At 47.4% G+C, this 16490-nt stretch overlaps 1 protein-coding gene across 4 annotated transcripts in view; it reads left to right on the top strand.

Annotated features, from left to right (window-relative positions):
- LOC124045456 (host cell factor 1-like) overlaps window positions 1-16490 on the top strand; it is a 65142-nt gene that overhangs the window by 28199 nt on the left and 20453 nt on the right. For all 4 annotated transcript variants that reach the window (XM_046364762.1, XM_046364759.1, XM_046364760.1 and 1 more), the window contains exons 16-20: window positions 1650-1783; window positions 2754-2892; window positions 3502-3638; window positions 4319-5390; window positions 12866-13017. In XM_046364762.1, coding sequence (XP_046220718.1) covers window positions 1650-1783; window positions 2754-2892; window positions 3502-3638; window positions 4319-5390; window positions 12866-13017 — 1634 coding nt within the window. The remainder of the gene's footprint in view (window positions 1-1649; window positions 1784-2753; window positions 2893-3501; window positions 3639-4318; window positions 5391-12865; window positions 13018-16490) is intronic.

Genomic DNA, 16490 nt, shown 5'->3' with positions numbered 1-16490 from the left:
AGTGTAGCCAATGTTGATTTATAATTTATTTTTATCCAGAAAGTCTATTTGAATGCTGCACTGTTTGTAATTGTTGGCTTTATGGAGGATTTTTTTTTTTACATAGTTGCTAATATAAGTAACTTTTTGAGGTTTTTATAATTTATTTATAATTTTGATTAACTACGGGCAATGATTTGGAGTTGATGAAGCCATTTTATTTTTTTAAATTAAATTTAACCTGAAAAGGTGGATATGAAAACCGTAGGGGATGGCACACACGGATTTGGTTGAAATTATCACACCGATTTGGTAGAAATTATCACACCGATTTGGTAGAAATTAACACACCGATTTGGTAGAAATTAACACAGATTTGGTAGAAATTAACACACCGATTTGTTTGAAATTAACACACCGATTTGGATCGAAATTAACACGACCGATTTTTTCAAAATTAACACAGTCATTTGCAGAAATTAACACACCGAGGGGGGAGAAATTCAGGACCGATTTGGTAGAAATTAACACACCGATTTGGTAGAAATTAACACACCGGGTTGGAGAAATTAACACACCGATTTGGTAGAAATTAACACACAGATTTAGCAGAAATTAAGACACATTTGCAAAAAGTACATTTCTGTAGGAGGGAGTGACAGGATGCGCAGGTGCAGAGGGAGTGGAGGGGAACACAATTTCAGACACGTAACGGAGTGGGAAAAGGAGAACGTAGGGAACACAACTGATCACTTGGTTTGGTTTCTTTTTGTTGTTGTGTGAGTCGCTTTAACAAATCGAAGGACCACTGGAGTTTGTGTGAATTAACGTTTGTCTGTGGGATAATTTCACCTGCCACAAAGCAGACTCTATTTGCCAAAGCCAACTGTATGACTGCAGTGGAATTGTATTGGCCCCCCTAGTAGTCATACCACCCATAGGATTTCACCTGCAGTTTTGTCTTATAGATTTAACCCCCCCCCCCAAAAAAAAAAAAAATTAAAAAATAAATGCAGTGTAAACATTAAGAACACAAAAACTGAAATCTGTATTGAGGTCGGGATTTTCTTCCGCGAGCAGAAATTTGTCCCAGTTCCATCTCTTCCCACTGCCGGCTACTGGGCTTCCTGTCATGACCATATTTGGTGGGGAGTAGAAATTCCAACCGGATTCTTCAGGTTTATAAATCTGGTGAAACGTCTGGCTCCTTGTTAATAATATAATATAATATATGCCATTTAGCAGACGCTTTTATCCAAAGCGACTTACAGTCATGTGTGCATACATTCTACGTATGGGTGGTCCCGGGGATCGAACCCACTACCCTGGCGTTACAAGCGCCATGCTCTACCAACTGAGCTACAGAAGGACCTTGTTCCGTCTCCTTGTTCCGTCTCCTTGTTCCGTCTCCTTGTTCCGTCTCCTTGTTCCGTCTCCTTGTTTCTTCTCCTTGTTCCGTCTCCTTGTTCTAGCTATAGCATAATTTTCAATTAAATTTTCGGGAATATAAATTTAATTTTCAACATTAATTTCCAATGATATTGTACTTTATCAGGTAACTACTAAATGAATCCAGAAGCGTGCTGGGATTTATTTGATTGATTTACCAGAAATGGGTTCCCCCTTGCCTACTACATTTACTAATGTGTTTTAATCTGTTGTCTGGTCAGGAGTGACAGGAAGTGGTATGAAGTCCCCCATTACCATCATTACCACTAAGATGATGACACCAGGCACCGGGACACCAGGCAAGATCATCAGCGCAATGCCCAGAACTGGGGCTGGTCAGCAGGGACTCACACAGGTACCCTAACCCCCCCCTCTATCCCCTCTCTAACCTTTAACCCTGGTGCAGTAACACCAGGCATGATCATTAGCACTATGCCCAGAACTGGGACTGGTCAACAGGGACTCACACAGGTAAAGAGGATGTACAAGTCATTAATAAACCCCTTTATGATAAAAAGCCATAACGTGAGTGGCTCACATTAGTAAAACTAACATTTGTAAAATGCTGCAGAAATTTGACTTTTTTTTAAACTAGGCAAGTCAGTTAATAAGAACAAATTCTTATCTACAATGACGTCCTAGGAACAGTGGGTTAACGGCCTTGTTCGGGGGCAGAACGACACATTTTTACCTTGTCAGCTCGGGGGTTTGTAACCTTTCGGTTACAAGTCCAACGCTCTAACCACTAGGCTGTGTAAGCAGAGAAAGATGACACTAAAAACCTATAAGAAACCAGAACAAAACCATTCAATACAATGTCAAATTTACATTTACATTTACATATAAGAGCAGACGCTCTTATCCAGAGCGACTTACAAATTGTTGCATTCACCTTATGACATCCAGTGGAACAGTCACTTTACAATAGTGCATCTAAATCTTAAAGGGGGGGGTGAGAAGGATTACTTATCCTATCCTAATGGACTGGTAGTTCCTGCCAAGGCAGCAGCTACTCTTCCTGGGGTTTATAATGGATCCCCATTAGTTCCTGTCAAGGCAGCAGCTACTCTTTCTGGGGTTTATTATGGATCCCCATTAGTTCCTGTTGCCAAGGCAGCAGCTACTCTTCCTGGGGTTTATTATGGATCCCCATTAGTTCCTGCCAAGGCAGCAGCTACTCTTTCTGGGGTTTATTATGGATCCCCATTAGTTCCTGTTGCCAAGGCAGCAGCTACTCTTCCTGGGGTTTATTATGGATCCCCACTAACTATTTTACTGTATATAAGGCCTCTATGTAGCTGTTATTATTATTATGTTACTACCAGGTGGTGCTGAAGGGTGCCCCAGGACAGCCCGGAACTATTTTACGGACTGTCCCCATGGGAGGTGTACGTCTCGTCTCCCCGGTAACGGTTTCCGGTGTCAAACCTAACGTCACCACCCTGGTCGTCAAGGGAACCACAGGTAAGGAGCTCAGTGATAATCTCATCACAGCTTTGCTATTCATGTCTAGTTATGCTACTAAATATGATTTTAGTTAGTGATTTAACATGATTTTAGTTAGTGATTTAACATGATTTTAGTTAGTGATTTAATGTGATTTTAGTTAGTGATTTAAAGTGATTTTAGTTAGTGATTTGATGTGATTTTAGGTAGTGATTTAATTTTAGTGATTTAATGTGATTTTAGTTAGTGATTTGATGTGATTTTAGTTAGTGATTTGATGTGATTTTAGTTAGTGATTTAATGTGATTTTAGGTAGTGATTTGATGTGATTTTAGGTAGTGATTTGATGTGATTTTCGGTAGTGATTTAATGTGATTTTCGGTAGTGATTTAATGTGATTTTAGGTAGTGATTTAACGTGATTTTAGGTAGTGATTTAATATGATTTAATGTGATTTTAGGTAGTGATTTTAGTTAGCGACACATTGAATTATCAACAGGTCACCGGCAGGCTTTAGCTTGTGCTGTTTTGCAGCATCAGTCCCGTTACATGAGCCTGGGAACCAGTCTGTTTGCGCTACCAATGGCCGTCAATCAATTCATAATTCAATGTTCTCCCTCTGAACAGGTGTGACTTCGTTGGGTACGGTGACTGGCACAGTGTCGACCAGCCTGGCAGGAGGAAGTGTTGCCACCGTTGCTCCTATCACCACCTTGGGCACCATGACGACCCTGCCTGGACAGGTCACTGTCTCCGCAGCACAGGTACAGTTTATGTAGATGACGTTAGGATGCATTTACACAGGTAGCCCAATTCTGGTCTTTTGCCCAATTATTGGCAAAAGAGCTAATCTAATTGGTCAAGAGTCCAATTAGTGAATAAAAAGATCAGAATTGCAGCCTTAGTGTTTTATCTAGCACATTTGCTATGTCAGTCCAGTTTAGTACAGGTGTCGTCATTAATACTTGGAGTGGATTGACTTCCATTTAAATTTGCTGCTATGCTTCTCCTGGTGGCATACACCTGGGAGACCATACACCAAGCTGACTATGATACACCTGGGAGACACCAAGCTGACTATGATACACCTGGGAGACACCAAGCTGACTATGATACACCTGGGAGACACCAAGCTGACTATGATACACCTGGGAGACACCAAGCTGACTATGATACACCTGGGAGACACCAAGCTGACTATGATACACCTGGGAGACACCAAGCTGACTATGATACACCTGGGAGACACCAAGCTGACTATGATACACCTGGGAGACACCTAGCTGAACTGTGGAAATTATTTTTCTGTTCAAACATGCCACCATGAAAACATATGACTCGGAGTGACATAACATTCCATTTTATATACATTTTTCTTAATTATAATGGCTAGATTGAATTGTATTAAGTTGTTTAATTGACCCCCTGCATCTCTGTCCTCCAGGCAGGAGGCCAGGCAGGAGGCCAGGCCACCCAGGTGACCTTAATCACTTCCCCTAGCGGTGTGGAGGCGCAGCCTGTCCATGACCTTCCTGTCTCCATCCTGTCGTCCCCCACCTCCGCCGACCCCTCCTCCACCCAGCCTGAGGCAGGCGACCCAGGCACCGTGACCCTGGTCTGCTCAAATCCCCCTTGCGAGACCCACGAGACCGGCACCACCAATACAGCTACCACGGCCTCCGCTAACATGACTGGTAATGGTGGGGTGGAGAGGGTGTGTTCAAACCCGCCGTGTGAAACCCACGAGACCGGCACCACCAACACTCAAACGACAGCGTCCTCCAACATGGGCCAGGTACAGCAGGTGTGCACCAATCCACCGTCAGAGACCCACGATACAGGTACCACCAACACCCAGACCACAGCCAGCTGTAACATGGGCTCCAACCAGCAACAACAAGGCTCCAACCAGCAACAACAAGGCTCCAACCAGCAACAACAAGGCTCCAACCAGCAACAACAAGGCTCCAACCAGCAACAACAAGGCTCCAGCGTAACAAACAGCTGCGGGTCTGACCCCCCGTCCTCTCCGCCCTCCTCCTCCGGAGACCTCTCCCCCTCGTCTGTTTCTGGTACCAGCTCTGTGCCCGGGGTGCTGCGACCGGAGACTCTGAGAACAGGGACCACCTACACCTCCACCACCGCACGCTCTAACATGGGCTCTGATCAGATGGGGATGACCCTCAGCTCCTCGTCCTCAGATAACCAGAGCAAGTCATCCAGTGGAGGAGGAGGAGGATCCCCCCTCACATCTCCTGTCTGCTCCAATCCTCCGTGTGAAACGCACGAAACGGGGACGACCAACACCCCGTCTCAGACTACGTCCAACCTGACAGGGACGGGCACGGTCCAGAGGGTGTGTTCCAATCCACCGTGTGAAACGCACGAAACGGGGACGACCAACACCCCGTCTCAGACTACGTCCAACCTGACAGGGACGGGCACGGTCCAGAGGGTGTGTTCCAATCCTCCGTGTGAAACGCACGAAACGGGGACGACCAACACAGCTACCACAGGTAGGACCTACTGTTATCTATCCACTGAGCATGACTGTAACCCAGCTACCACAGGTAGGACCTACTGTTATCTATCCACTGAGCATGACTGTAACCCAGCTACCACAGGTAGGACCTACTGTTATCTATCCACTGAGCATGACTGTAACCCATCCCTTTCTTCAAGTTGACAGATTCGGGTTCGTACAGTAATGAAAATCCTGGAAAGGTCATTGTATTTGAAAATGTTTTTATTTTCCAGTCCTGGAAAGTTTGGGGAAATTATCAAATCGGAAAAGTCATGGAAATTAATTTAATGTCATTTATTTAAGCACAGTTTTTAAATATTTTATTAATCAAATAAAAATCAACATACTTTTGGTCATGTAGTGGACAGCTGCTCGTCGAACTTCTCATTCCAAAATCATGGGCATTAATATGGAGTTGGTCCCCCCTTTGCTGCTATAACAGCCTCCACTCTTCTGGGAAGGCTTTCCACTAGATGTTGGAACATTGCTGCTATAACAGCCTCCACTCTTCTGGGAAGGCCCTAGATGTTGCATTGCTGCTATAACAGCCTCCACTCTTCTGGGAAGGCTTTCCACTAGATGTTGGAACATTGCTGCTATAACAGCCTCCACTCTTCTGGGAAGGCTTTCCACTAGATGTTGGAACATTGCTGCTATAACAGCCTCCACTCTTCTAGGAAGGCTTTCCACTAGATGTTGTAACATTGCTGCTATAACAGCCTCCACTCTTCTGGGAAGGCTTTCCACTAGATGTTGGAACATTGCTGCTATAACAGCCTCCACTCTTCTGGGAAGGCTTTCCACTAGATGTTGGAACATTGTTGCTATAACAGCCTCCAGTCTTCTGGGAAGGCTTTCCACTAGATGTTGGGACATTGCTGCTATAACAGCCTCCACTCTTCTGGGAAGGCTTTCCACTAGATGTTGGGACATTGCTGCTATAACAGCCTCCACTCTTCTGGGAAGGCTTTCCACTAGATGTTGGGACATTGCTGCTATAACAGCCTCCACTCTTCTGGGAAGGCTTTCCACTAGATGTAGGAACATTGCTGCTATAACAGCCTCCACTCTTCTGGGAAGGCTTTCCACTAGATGTTGGGACATTGCTGTAGGGACTTGTTTCCATTCATCCACAAGTGATTAGGCCTGGCTCGCAGTCGGCGTTCCAATTCATCCGAAAAGGTGTTCAATGTTTTTGAAGTCAGGGCTCTGTGCAGCTCAGTCAAGTTCTTCCACACCGATCTCGACAATCCAGTTCTGTATGGACCTCGCTTTGTGCACGGGGGCGTTGTCATGCTGAAACAGGAAAGGGCTTTCCCCAAACTGTTCCCACAAAGTTGGAAGCACAGAATTGTCTAGAATGTCATGCTTTATGATTTCCCTTCACTGGAGCGAAGGGGCCTAGCCTGAACCCTGAAAAACAGCCCCACACCATTATTCCTCCTCCATCAAACTTTACAGTTGGTACTATGCGTTGGGATAGGTAGTATCTCCTGCCATCCGCCAAACCAAGAATTGTCCGTTAGACTGCCAGATGGTGAAGCGTGATTCATCACTCCAGAGAAAGTGTTTCTACTGCTCCAGAGTCCAATAGTGCCGAGCTTTACACCACTCCAGCCGACGCTTGGCATTGCACATGGTGATCTTAGCCTTGTGTGCGGCTGCTCGCCAATGGAAACCCATTTCATGAAGCTACCAACAAACCGTTCTTGTGCTGATGTTGGTTCCAGAGGCAATTTGGGACTCAGTAGGGAGTGTTGGAACCGAGGACGAATTTACGCGCTTCAGGACTCGGTGGTCCGGTTCTGTGACCTTGTGTGGACTACCACTTCGCAGTATAAATGAGCCGTTGTTGCTCCTAGACATTTCCACTTCACAATAACAGCACTGTATAGCTGACCCCAATTAGTTGATTGTTTGGTCGTTAGGCTGTTGATCGACCGAGATTGTGTTACTGCTCCACTAAAACAAACGTACCAGTCCACTTTGGGGACACCTACTCATTCAAGTGTTTTTTTATTTTTTAGTATTTTATACATTGTAGAATAATAATGGAGATATCAAAACTATTTTGAGGATGGCGGGAATCCCTCGAGCGAGCTCCTGCCCAAGTTGAGCACTGCTACTTATCCCGACCTCACTGGCATGGAAACTCTGAGGACCCAGAATATTTTATACAATGTTGCAAGTTTGCTAGTGCACGCTTTGGGCCTGACCCAAGTTAATAGTTGATACAATGTTTAAAGTTTGTTGCAGACAGGCCATGTGTAGCCAATGGTGATTTATAGGATATTTATTTTTAATCTGGATATTTTCTACCTGCAAGCTGTAATGTTTTTGTTGTCAAATATAGCCTACATAAAGCCATGTTTTTGCAACGGCAATAGAAGTAACTTTTTAGGTTAGTATCATTTTCATTTAGATTTAGATATAATTTTGATTAACCAAAATATGCTTCAGCCAGTAGGAGCTGGAGGTTAAAGTGTTTTAAATTCTGGTTATCTAGATCTCTGGCACCCTCTTGAGGCATAAAACTGTAAGCTTAAAGCATCAGACAAGCTCAATGCACGAAAGTTGATATTATACACATAGGGTATAAAGAAAGAACAGACGACTTTCAGCACTTATTGTTGTCCGGGGCACATCTAGCAGGGAAGAAATTTGATGAGCTGACTTGTTGACAAGGAGGCCTCACAGGACAGTGCCACATTGGGAAGTCACTGAGCTCTTCAGTAAGGCCATTCTACTGCCAATGTTTGTCTATGAAGATTGCATGGCTGTGCGTTTGATTTTATACAACTGTCAGCAACAGGTGTGGCTGAAATAGCTGAATCCACTAAATTTAAGGGGTGTCCACATACTTTTGTGTGTGTGTAGATATAGATATATATCTCAGCCAGGATGTAAATGACACATTGTTGCAGGAGTGTCAAACTCGATCACCACACGGGCCATATTGAAAACGCTACGAATTCGCGGGCCAGACGATTATTACGATCAGTGCATACAACTGATCCGATCTTTTTTATAATGTCCACTTATGTACACAGGATGCTATAAATAAAGTTTTAACATTATAAAAACAAGAGATCAGTTATATTTGTCCAGCCTTTGCTGCTATGCTTGCAGATGTGCATAACTCCAGTGGTGCAGTTGAATTGTTGTATGGTGCACTCAATGTGTTGTAGGCCTCGTTGAGTAGCCAGCCTAGACTACTGTTCAAAATTATGCTGTGATGGGCCTAGATGAGGGGGTTGCTGCTTTTTTTGGAGGGGCTGTTTATTGTCAAGCATTAGAAACCGAAGCCAGACTGCAGCATGTTAGTAGCCTAGCTGGCACTATGGCATGTGTCTGTACCAGTGGAGGCTCCTCAGAGGAGGAAGGGGAGGACCATCCTCCTCAGTGACTTTCATAAAAATATAAGTTGTAAAACATTCAAGTTATAATTTTTAGATAACACTATCCTAAATATAATCACATCACCAAATAATTGATTAAAACACTATTTTGCAAAGGTCTACAGTAGCTTCAACAGCACTCTGTACGGTAGCACCATAGTGTAGCTGGAGGACAGCTAGCTTCCATCCTCCTCTGGGTACATTGACTTCAATACAAAACCTAAGAGGCCCATGGTTCTCACCTCCTTCCATAGACTTACACAGTAATTATGACAACTTCCGGAGGATGTCCTCCAACCTATCAGAGCTCTTGCAGCATGAACTGATGTTGTCTACCCAATCAAAGGATCAGAGAATAATTCTAGTACTGAAAGCATAAGCTACAGCTAGCTAGCACTGCAGTGTAGAAAATGTGGTGGGTAGTTGACTCAAAGAGAGAGAAAGACAGTAATTGAACAGTTATGAACAAATTAATTTCTTCCAAAATGAAGAAGAAGCAAGAGTGGAAATAGAGAGATTTACTATTTATTTATTTTTCTCACTTTGTTTCACTTACGTAGCTAGCAAATGCCGCTAGCTAGTTTAGCCTACTGCAACACCCTGGATGTTATGTTAGCTAACAGGCTATGACTTTCTAACACAACACTGGAACTCTTCCAAGCTAAGTTTTTGGTTTTATTAATGTATTTCTACCGGGGCCCTGTAACTGCTTACTGACTGTACACTAACGTTACTGCGTGATTGTAGCGGGTTTACTAATGCATTAGTTATATTAGCAATGTTGACTATGATGCTACTTTAACTAATATGGTTAAAGTTGTTTTTTTTGTTGTTTTTTTGCCTGGTCACAAACAGCAGATGTGTTGTGCATTTGAAGTCCTCAAGGGAATGGAAAAGGTGAGAGGAGAGTGCATAGAAGGAATACAACGTGGCTGCTATGAAAGTGAACTGTGTTTCACATGTGATCAGGGGTGTATTCATTCCGTCGATTCTGTTGGTGGGGAAGAAAGAAAAAAAAGTTTATTCAACAGAAGCAAACGAAACAAAACGGGTATAAAAAAAACATACCTGTGTTTGTCCAATAGAAACTCTCGTTTGCAACAGTTGGACTAATGATTACACCCCCAGATCAGCTAGATAACAAGGCAAGAGTGTGCAAGGAAATATTGAATGTCACTGTCGGTCGCCTCAGATTTGTCTCTCGACCTGTGTGCACCTACGTAACCTCGTAATGGGTTTATATATATTCAACTGGGTGAATATGAATGACAGTAGCCTAAACCTGTCACTGTTACATTGAACTGGGTGAATATGAATGACCGTCATACAATATACACTGCTCAAAATAAAGGGATAAGGGGAACACTTAAACAACACAATCTAACTCCAAGTCAATCACACCTCTGTGAAATAAAACTGTCCACTTAGGAAGCAAAATCAAATCAAATCAAATTTATTTATATAGCCCTTCGTACACCAGCTGATATCTCAAAGTGCTGTACAGAAACCCAGCCTAAAACCCCAAACAGCAAACAATGCAGGTGTAAAAGCACGGTGGCTAGGAAAAACTCCCTAGAAAGGCCAAAACCTAGGAAGAAACCTAGAGAGGAACCGGGCTATGTGGGGTGGCCAGTCCTCTTCTGGCTGTGCCGGGTAGAGATTATAACAGAACATGACCAAGATGTTCAAATGTTCATAAATGACCAGCATGGTCAAATAATAATAAGGCAGAACAGTTGAAACTGGAGCAGCAGCACAGTCAGGTGGACTGGGGACAGCAAGGAGCCATCATGTCAGGTAGTCCTGGGGCACGGTCCTAGGGCTCAGGTCAGTTGAAACTGGAGCAGGAGCATGGCCAGGTGGACTGGGGACAGCAAGGAGTCCTCATGTCAGGTAGTCCTGGGACATGGTCCTAGGGCCCAGGCCAGTTGAAACTGGAGCAGCAGCATGGCCAGGTGGACTGGGGACAGCAAGGAGTCATCATGTCAGGTAGTCCTGGGGCATGGTCCTAGGGCTCAGGTCCTCCGAGAGAGAGAAAGAAAGAGAGGAGAGAATTAGAGAATGCACACTTAGATTCACACAGGACACCTGAATAGGACAGGAGAAGTACTCCAGATAAACAAACTGACCCTAGCCCCCCGACACATAAACTACTGCAGCATAAATACTGGAGGCTGAGACAGGAGGGGTCAGGAGACACTGTGGCCCCATCCGAGGACACCCCGGACAGGGCCAAACAGGAAGGATATAACCCCACCCACTTTGCCAAAGCACAGCCCCCACACCACTAGAGGGAAATCTTCAACCACCAACTTACCATCCTGAGACAAGGCCGAGTATAGCCCACAAAGATCTCCGACACGGTACAACCCAAGGGGGGGGGGACCCAGACAGGCCGACCATAACAGTGAATCAACCCACCCAGGTGACGCACCCCCCCAGGGACGGCACGAGAGAGCCCCAGCAAGCCAGTGACTCAGCCCCCGTAACAGGGTTAGAGGCAAAGAATCCCAGTGAAAAGAGGGGAACCGGCCAGGCAGAGACAGCAAGGGCGGTTTGTTGCTCCAGAGCCTTTCCGTTCACCTTCCCACTCCTGGGCCAGACTACACTCAATCATATGACCCACTGAAGAGATGAGTCTTCAGTAAAGACTTAAAGGTTGAGACAGAGTTTGCGTCTCTGACATGGGTAGGCAGACCGTTCCATAAAAATGGAGCTCTATAGGAGAAAGCCCTGCCTCCAGCTGTTTGCTTAGAAATTCTAGGGACAATTAGGAGGCCTGCGTCTTGTGACTGTAGCGTACGTGTAGGTATGTACGGCAGGACCAAATCAGAGAGGTAGGTAGGAGCAAGCCCATGTAATGCTTTATAGGTTAGCAGTAAAACCTTGAAATCAGCCCTTGCTTTGACAGGAAGCCAGTGTAGAGAGGCTAGCACTGGAGTAATATGATCAAATTTTTTGGTTGGGCCACCATCCTCTGGGAGAGATAATGGGTGGGCCACCATCCCCTGGGAGAGATAATGGGTGGGCCACCATCCCCTGGGAGAGATAATGGGTGGGCCACCATCCCCTGGGAGAGATAATGGGTGGGCCACCATCCTCCGGGAGAGATAATGGGTGGGCCACCATCCTCTGGGAGAGATAATGGGTTTGAATGTATGTGTTTTATACAGTTACCTAACAGGTATTCTACTTTATTGGATGTACAGAACAACAGGAGTTGGTACATGGGATCAGAGAACAGGGATCAGAGAACAGCCTCCCGGTGGCGACACCACATGGGATCAGAGAACAGCCTCCCGGTGGCGATACCACATGGGATCAGAGAACAGGGATCAGAGAACAGCCTCGCGGTGTCGACACCCACATGGAATCAGAGAACAGGGATCAGAGAACAGCCTCGCGGTGTCGACACCCACATGGAATCAGAGAACAGGGATCAGAGAACAGCCTCGCGGTGTCGACACCCACATGGAATCAGAGAACAGCCTCGCGGTGTCGACACCACATGGGATCAGAGAACAGCCTCGCGGTGGAGATACCCACATGGGATCAGAGAACAGCCTCGCGGTGTCGATACCCACATGGGATCAGAGAACAGGGATCAGAGAACAGCCTCGCGATGTCGACACCACATGTGATCAGAGAACAGCCTCGCTGTGTCGACACCAAATGGGATCAGAGAACAGCCTCGCGGTGTCGACACCAAACTCCTTATTTTTTGTGTATACGTACTAAGAGACGCTGACAGTTGTTGCTCATGGAAAAGTAATGAAATTCCATCTTTGAAAATGTGTATGAACCCTTACATGTATATAATAGGAAAGATTTTTCCGGACACAGATTGAGTCTGGTCCTAGACAGCGAAGATGAATCTCCGTAAGGAATCGGTTTTAATTTGGGTCCGGGAAGTTGTCCCTTATGCTGCGTTTTACACAGGCAGCCCAATTTATTTATTTTTTTGCCCAATTATTGTCAACAGATCTGATTGGTCAACACCTGTGTGTTAGTCCTGCTGTTGGGGGGACCGTTTTTATTCATACTGTTGGGATGTCTCTTCTCCCTCCAGCCCAGCCTGGAGACTCGACACAAGGAGACAACGGAACTCAAGAGGCTCCCTCGTCGTCCTCGGCAACCACCGAGTCCAGCGCATCGACGACATCTGGCAGAGCCGTCACCACGGTTACTCAGTCCACGCCCACACCTGGGCCCTGCGTACCTGTAAGGACATTATTACACCTGGCTTTCATACGGTCAACTCTTCTTGGGGTTGTGGTTAGTGTATTTGTCCTTGGGGGTTAGGCATCCCTGGTTTGAGCCCCACAGCCGTTCTCTGCACTATAGACTGTTAAAGATATTTATTTTGGACATCATGGATGGGTAGCACCAACATGGATTAACTATTAAACTGGTTAAATCCAGGTTTTATCTATTAATCAAACTTTAAACCAAGCTTTTAATTAATCCTAGTATTATTTAACCTTAATCTAAAATAAATTTCAACAATGTTGGTGCAAACCACCCAGTAAGTTTTTTGAGAATGACAATTCATCCCTTTCTTTTTTTTACTTCATCGCTGACTCCTTTCGCGCTCTCTCGTTCTCCTATCTCTCGTTCTCCTATCTCTCGTTCTCCTATCTCTCGCTCTCCTATCTCTCGCTCTCCTATCTCCTTCGCTCTCCTATCTCCTGCTCTCCTATCTCCTGCTCTCCTATCTCCTGCTCTCCTATCTCCTGCTCTCCTATCTCCTGCTCTCCTATCTCCTGCTCTCCTATCTCCTGCTCTCCTATCTCTCGCTCTCCTATCTCTCGCTCTCCTATCTCTCGCTCTCCTATCTCTCGCTCTCCTATCTCCTTCGATCTCCTATCTCCTTCGCTCTCCTATCTCCTTCGCTCTCCTATCTCCTTCGCTCTCCTATCTCCTTCGCTCTCCTATCTCCTTCGCTCTCCTATCTCCTTCGCTCTCCTATCTCCTTCGCTCTCTCCTATCTCCTTCGCTCTCTCCTATCTCCTTCGCTCTCTCCTATCTCCTTCGCTCTCTCCTATCTCCTTCGCTCTCTCGCTATCTCCTCGCTCGCTCTCTCTCTCCTTCTCCTTCGCTCTCGCTCTCTCCTATCTCCTTCGCTCTCTCCTATCTCCTTCGCTCTCTCCTATCTCCTCGCTCTCTCTCTCTCCTTCGCTCTCTCCTATCTCCTTCGCTCTCTCTCGCTCTCCTTCGCTCTCTCGCTCTCCTTCGCTCTCTCGCTCTCCTTCCTCTCTCGCTCTCCTTCGCTCTCTATCTCCTTCGCTCTCTCGCTCTCCTTCGCTCTCTCTCTCTCGCTCTCGCTCTCCTTCGCTCTCTATCTCCTTCGCTCTCTCGCTCTCCTTCGCTCTCTCCTCGCTCTCTCGCTCTCCTTCTCGCTCTCTCGCTCTCCTTCTCGCTCTCTCGCTCTCCTTCTCGCTCTCTCGCTCTCCTTCTCGCTCTCGCTCTCCTTCGCTCTCGCTCTCCTTCGCTCTCGCTCTCCTTCGCTCTCTCGCTCTCCCTCTCTCGCTCTCTCTCGCTCTCCGCTCTCTCTCTCTCGCTCTCTTCGCTCTCTTCGCTCTCGCTCGCTTCGAATCTCGCTCTCCTTCGCTCTCTCGCTCTCGCTCTCTCGCTCTCCTTCGCTCTCTCGCTCTCCTTCGCTCTCTCGCTCTCCTTCGCTCTCTCGCTCTCCTTCGCTCTCTCGCTCTCCTTCGCTCTCTCGCTCTCCTTCGCTCTCTCGCTCTCCTTCGCTCTCTCGCTCTCCTTCGCTCTCTCTCGCTCTCCTTCGCTCTCGCTCTCTCGCTCTCTCTCTCGCTCTCCTTCGCTCTCTCGCTCTCCTTCGCTCTCTCTCTCGCTCTCCTTCGCTCTCTCTCTCGCTCTCCTTCGCTCTCTCTCTCGCTCTCCTTCGCTCTCTCTCTCGCTCTCCTTCGCTCTCTCTCTCGCTTCGCTCTCCTTCGCTCTCTCGCTCTCTCTCCTTCGCTCTCTCTCTCTCTCTCGCTCTCCTTCGCTCTCTCGCTCTCCTTCTCTCTCGCTCTCCTTTCGCTCTCCTTCGCTCTCCTTCTCTCTCGCTCTCCTTCGCTCTCTCGCTCTCCTCTCGCTCTCTCGCTCTCTTCGCTCTCTCTCTCGCTCTCCTTCGCTCTCCTCTCGCTCTCCTCTCTCTCTCGCTCTCCTTCGCTCTCTCTTCTCGCTCTCCTCGCACTCGCTCTTTTTTCTCTCTCGCTCTCCTTCCCGCTCTCCTTCTCGCTCTCTTCTCTCTCTCTCTCTCTCTCGTTTCCTTCTCTCTCGCTCTCCTCTTCTCGCTCTCTCGCTCTCTCTCTCGCTCTCTTCCCGCTCTCCTTCTCGCTCTCTCTCCTTCTCTCTCTCGCTCTCCTTCTCCCTCTCTCGCTCTCTCTCTCTCTCTCCTTCGTTCTCTTCTCTCTCCTTCGCTCTTGCTCTCCTTCTCGCTCTTCCTCTCGCTCTCTTTTTCTCTCTCGCTCTCCTTCGCTCTCCTCTCGCTTCTCGCTCTCTCCTTCGCTCTCTCCTTCTCGCTCTCTCTCGCTCTCCTTCTCTCTCTCTCGCTCTCCTTCTCTCTCTCTCGCTCTCCTTCTCTCTCTCTCGCTCTCCTTCTCTCTCGCTCTCGCTCTCTCTCTCGCTCTCCTTCTCTCTCTCGCTCTCCTTCCCGCTCTCCTTCTCTCTCTCGCTCTCCTTCTCTCCTCTCGCTTCTCTCTCGCTCTCTTCCTCTCGCTCTCCTCTCTCGCTCTCTCGCTCTCCTTCGCTCTCCTTCCCGCTCTCCTTCGCTCTCCTCTCTCGCTTCTCGCTCCTCTCTCTCCTTCTCTTCGCTCTCCTCTCTCTCTCTCGCTCTCCTTCTCTCGCTCTCCTTCTCTCTCTCTCGCTCTCCTTCTCTCTCTCTCGCTCTCCTTCTCTCTCTCTCGCTCTCCTCTCTCGCTCTCCTTCTCTCTCTCGCTCTCCTTCCCGCTCTCCTTCTCTCTCTCGCTCTCCTTCCCGCTCTCCTTCGCTCTCCTTCCCGCTCTCCTTCGCTCTCTCGCTCTCCTCTGCTCTCTCGCTCTTCTTCGCTCTCTCGCTCTCCTTCGCTCTCTCGCTCTCCTTCGCTCTCTCGCTCTCCTTCGCTCTCTCCTCTCGCTCTCTCGCTCTCTCGCTCTCCTTCGCTCTCTCGCTCTCCTTCGCTCTCTCGCTCTCCTTCGCTCTCTCGCTCTCCTTCGCTCTCTCGCTCTCCTTCGCTCTCTCGCTCTCCTTCGCTCTCCTTCGCTCTCTCGCTCTCTTCGCTCTCTCGCTCTCCTTCGCTCTCTCGCTCTCCTTCGCTCTCTCGCTCTCCTCTCTCTCTCGCTCTCCTTTCTCCTTCTCTTCTCTCTCGTTCTCCTTCTCTCTCTCTCTCGTTCGCTCTCTCGCTCTCTCGCTCTCTCGCTCGCTCTCCTTCGCGCTCTCTCGCTCTCTCGCTCTCCTTCGCTCGCTCTCTCGCTCTCTCGCTCTCCTTCTCTCTCTCTCTCGTTCTCCTTCTCACTCCTTCTCGCTCTTCTCGCACTCGCTCTTTTTTCTCTCTCGCTCTCCTTCCCGCTCTCCTTCTCTCTCTCCTTCTCTCTCTCCTTCTCGCTCTCCTCTCTCACTCTCCTCTCTCTCTCGCTCTCCTTCTCTCTCTCTCGCTCTCCTTCTCCCTCTCTCGCTCTCCTTCTCTCTCTCTCTCGTTCTCCTTCTCTCTC

This window comes from Oncorhynchus gorbuscha, linkage group LG10 (assembly GCF_021184085.1).
Source record: "Oncorhynchus gorbuscha isolate QuinsamMale2020 ecotype Even-year linkage group LG10, OgorEven_v1.0, whole genome shotgun sequence".
Taxonomy (NCBI): domain Eukaryota; kingdom Metazoa; phylum Chordata; class Actinopteri; order Salmoniformes; family Salmonidae; genus Oncorhynchus; species Oncorhynchus gorbuscha.
This window is presented reverse-complemented; position numbering and strand designations above follow the sequence as displayed.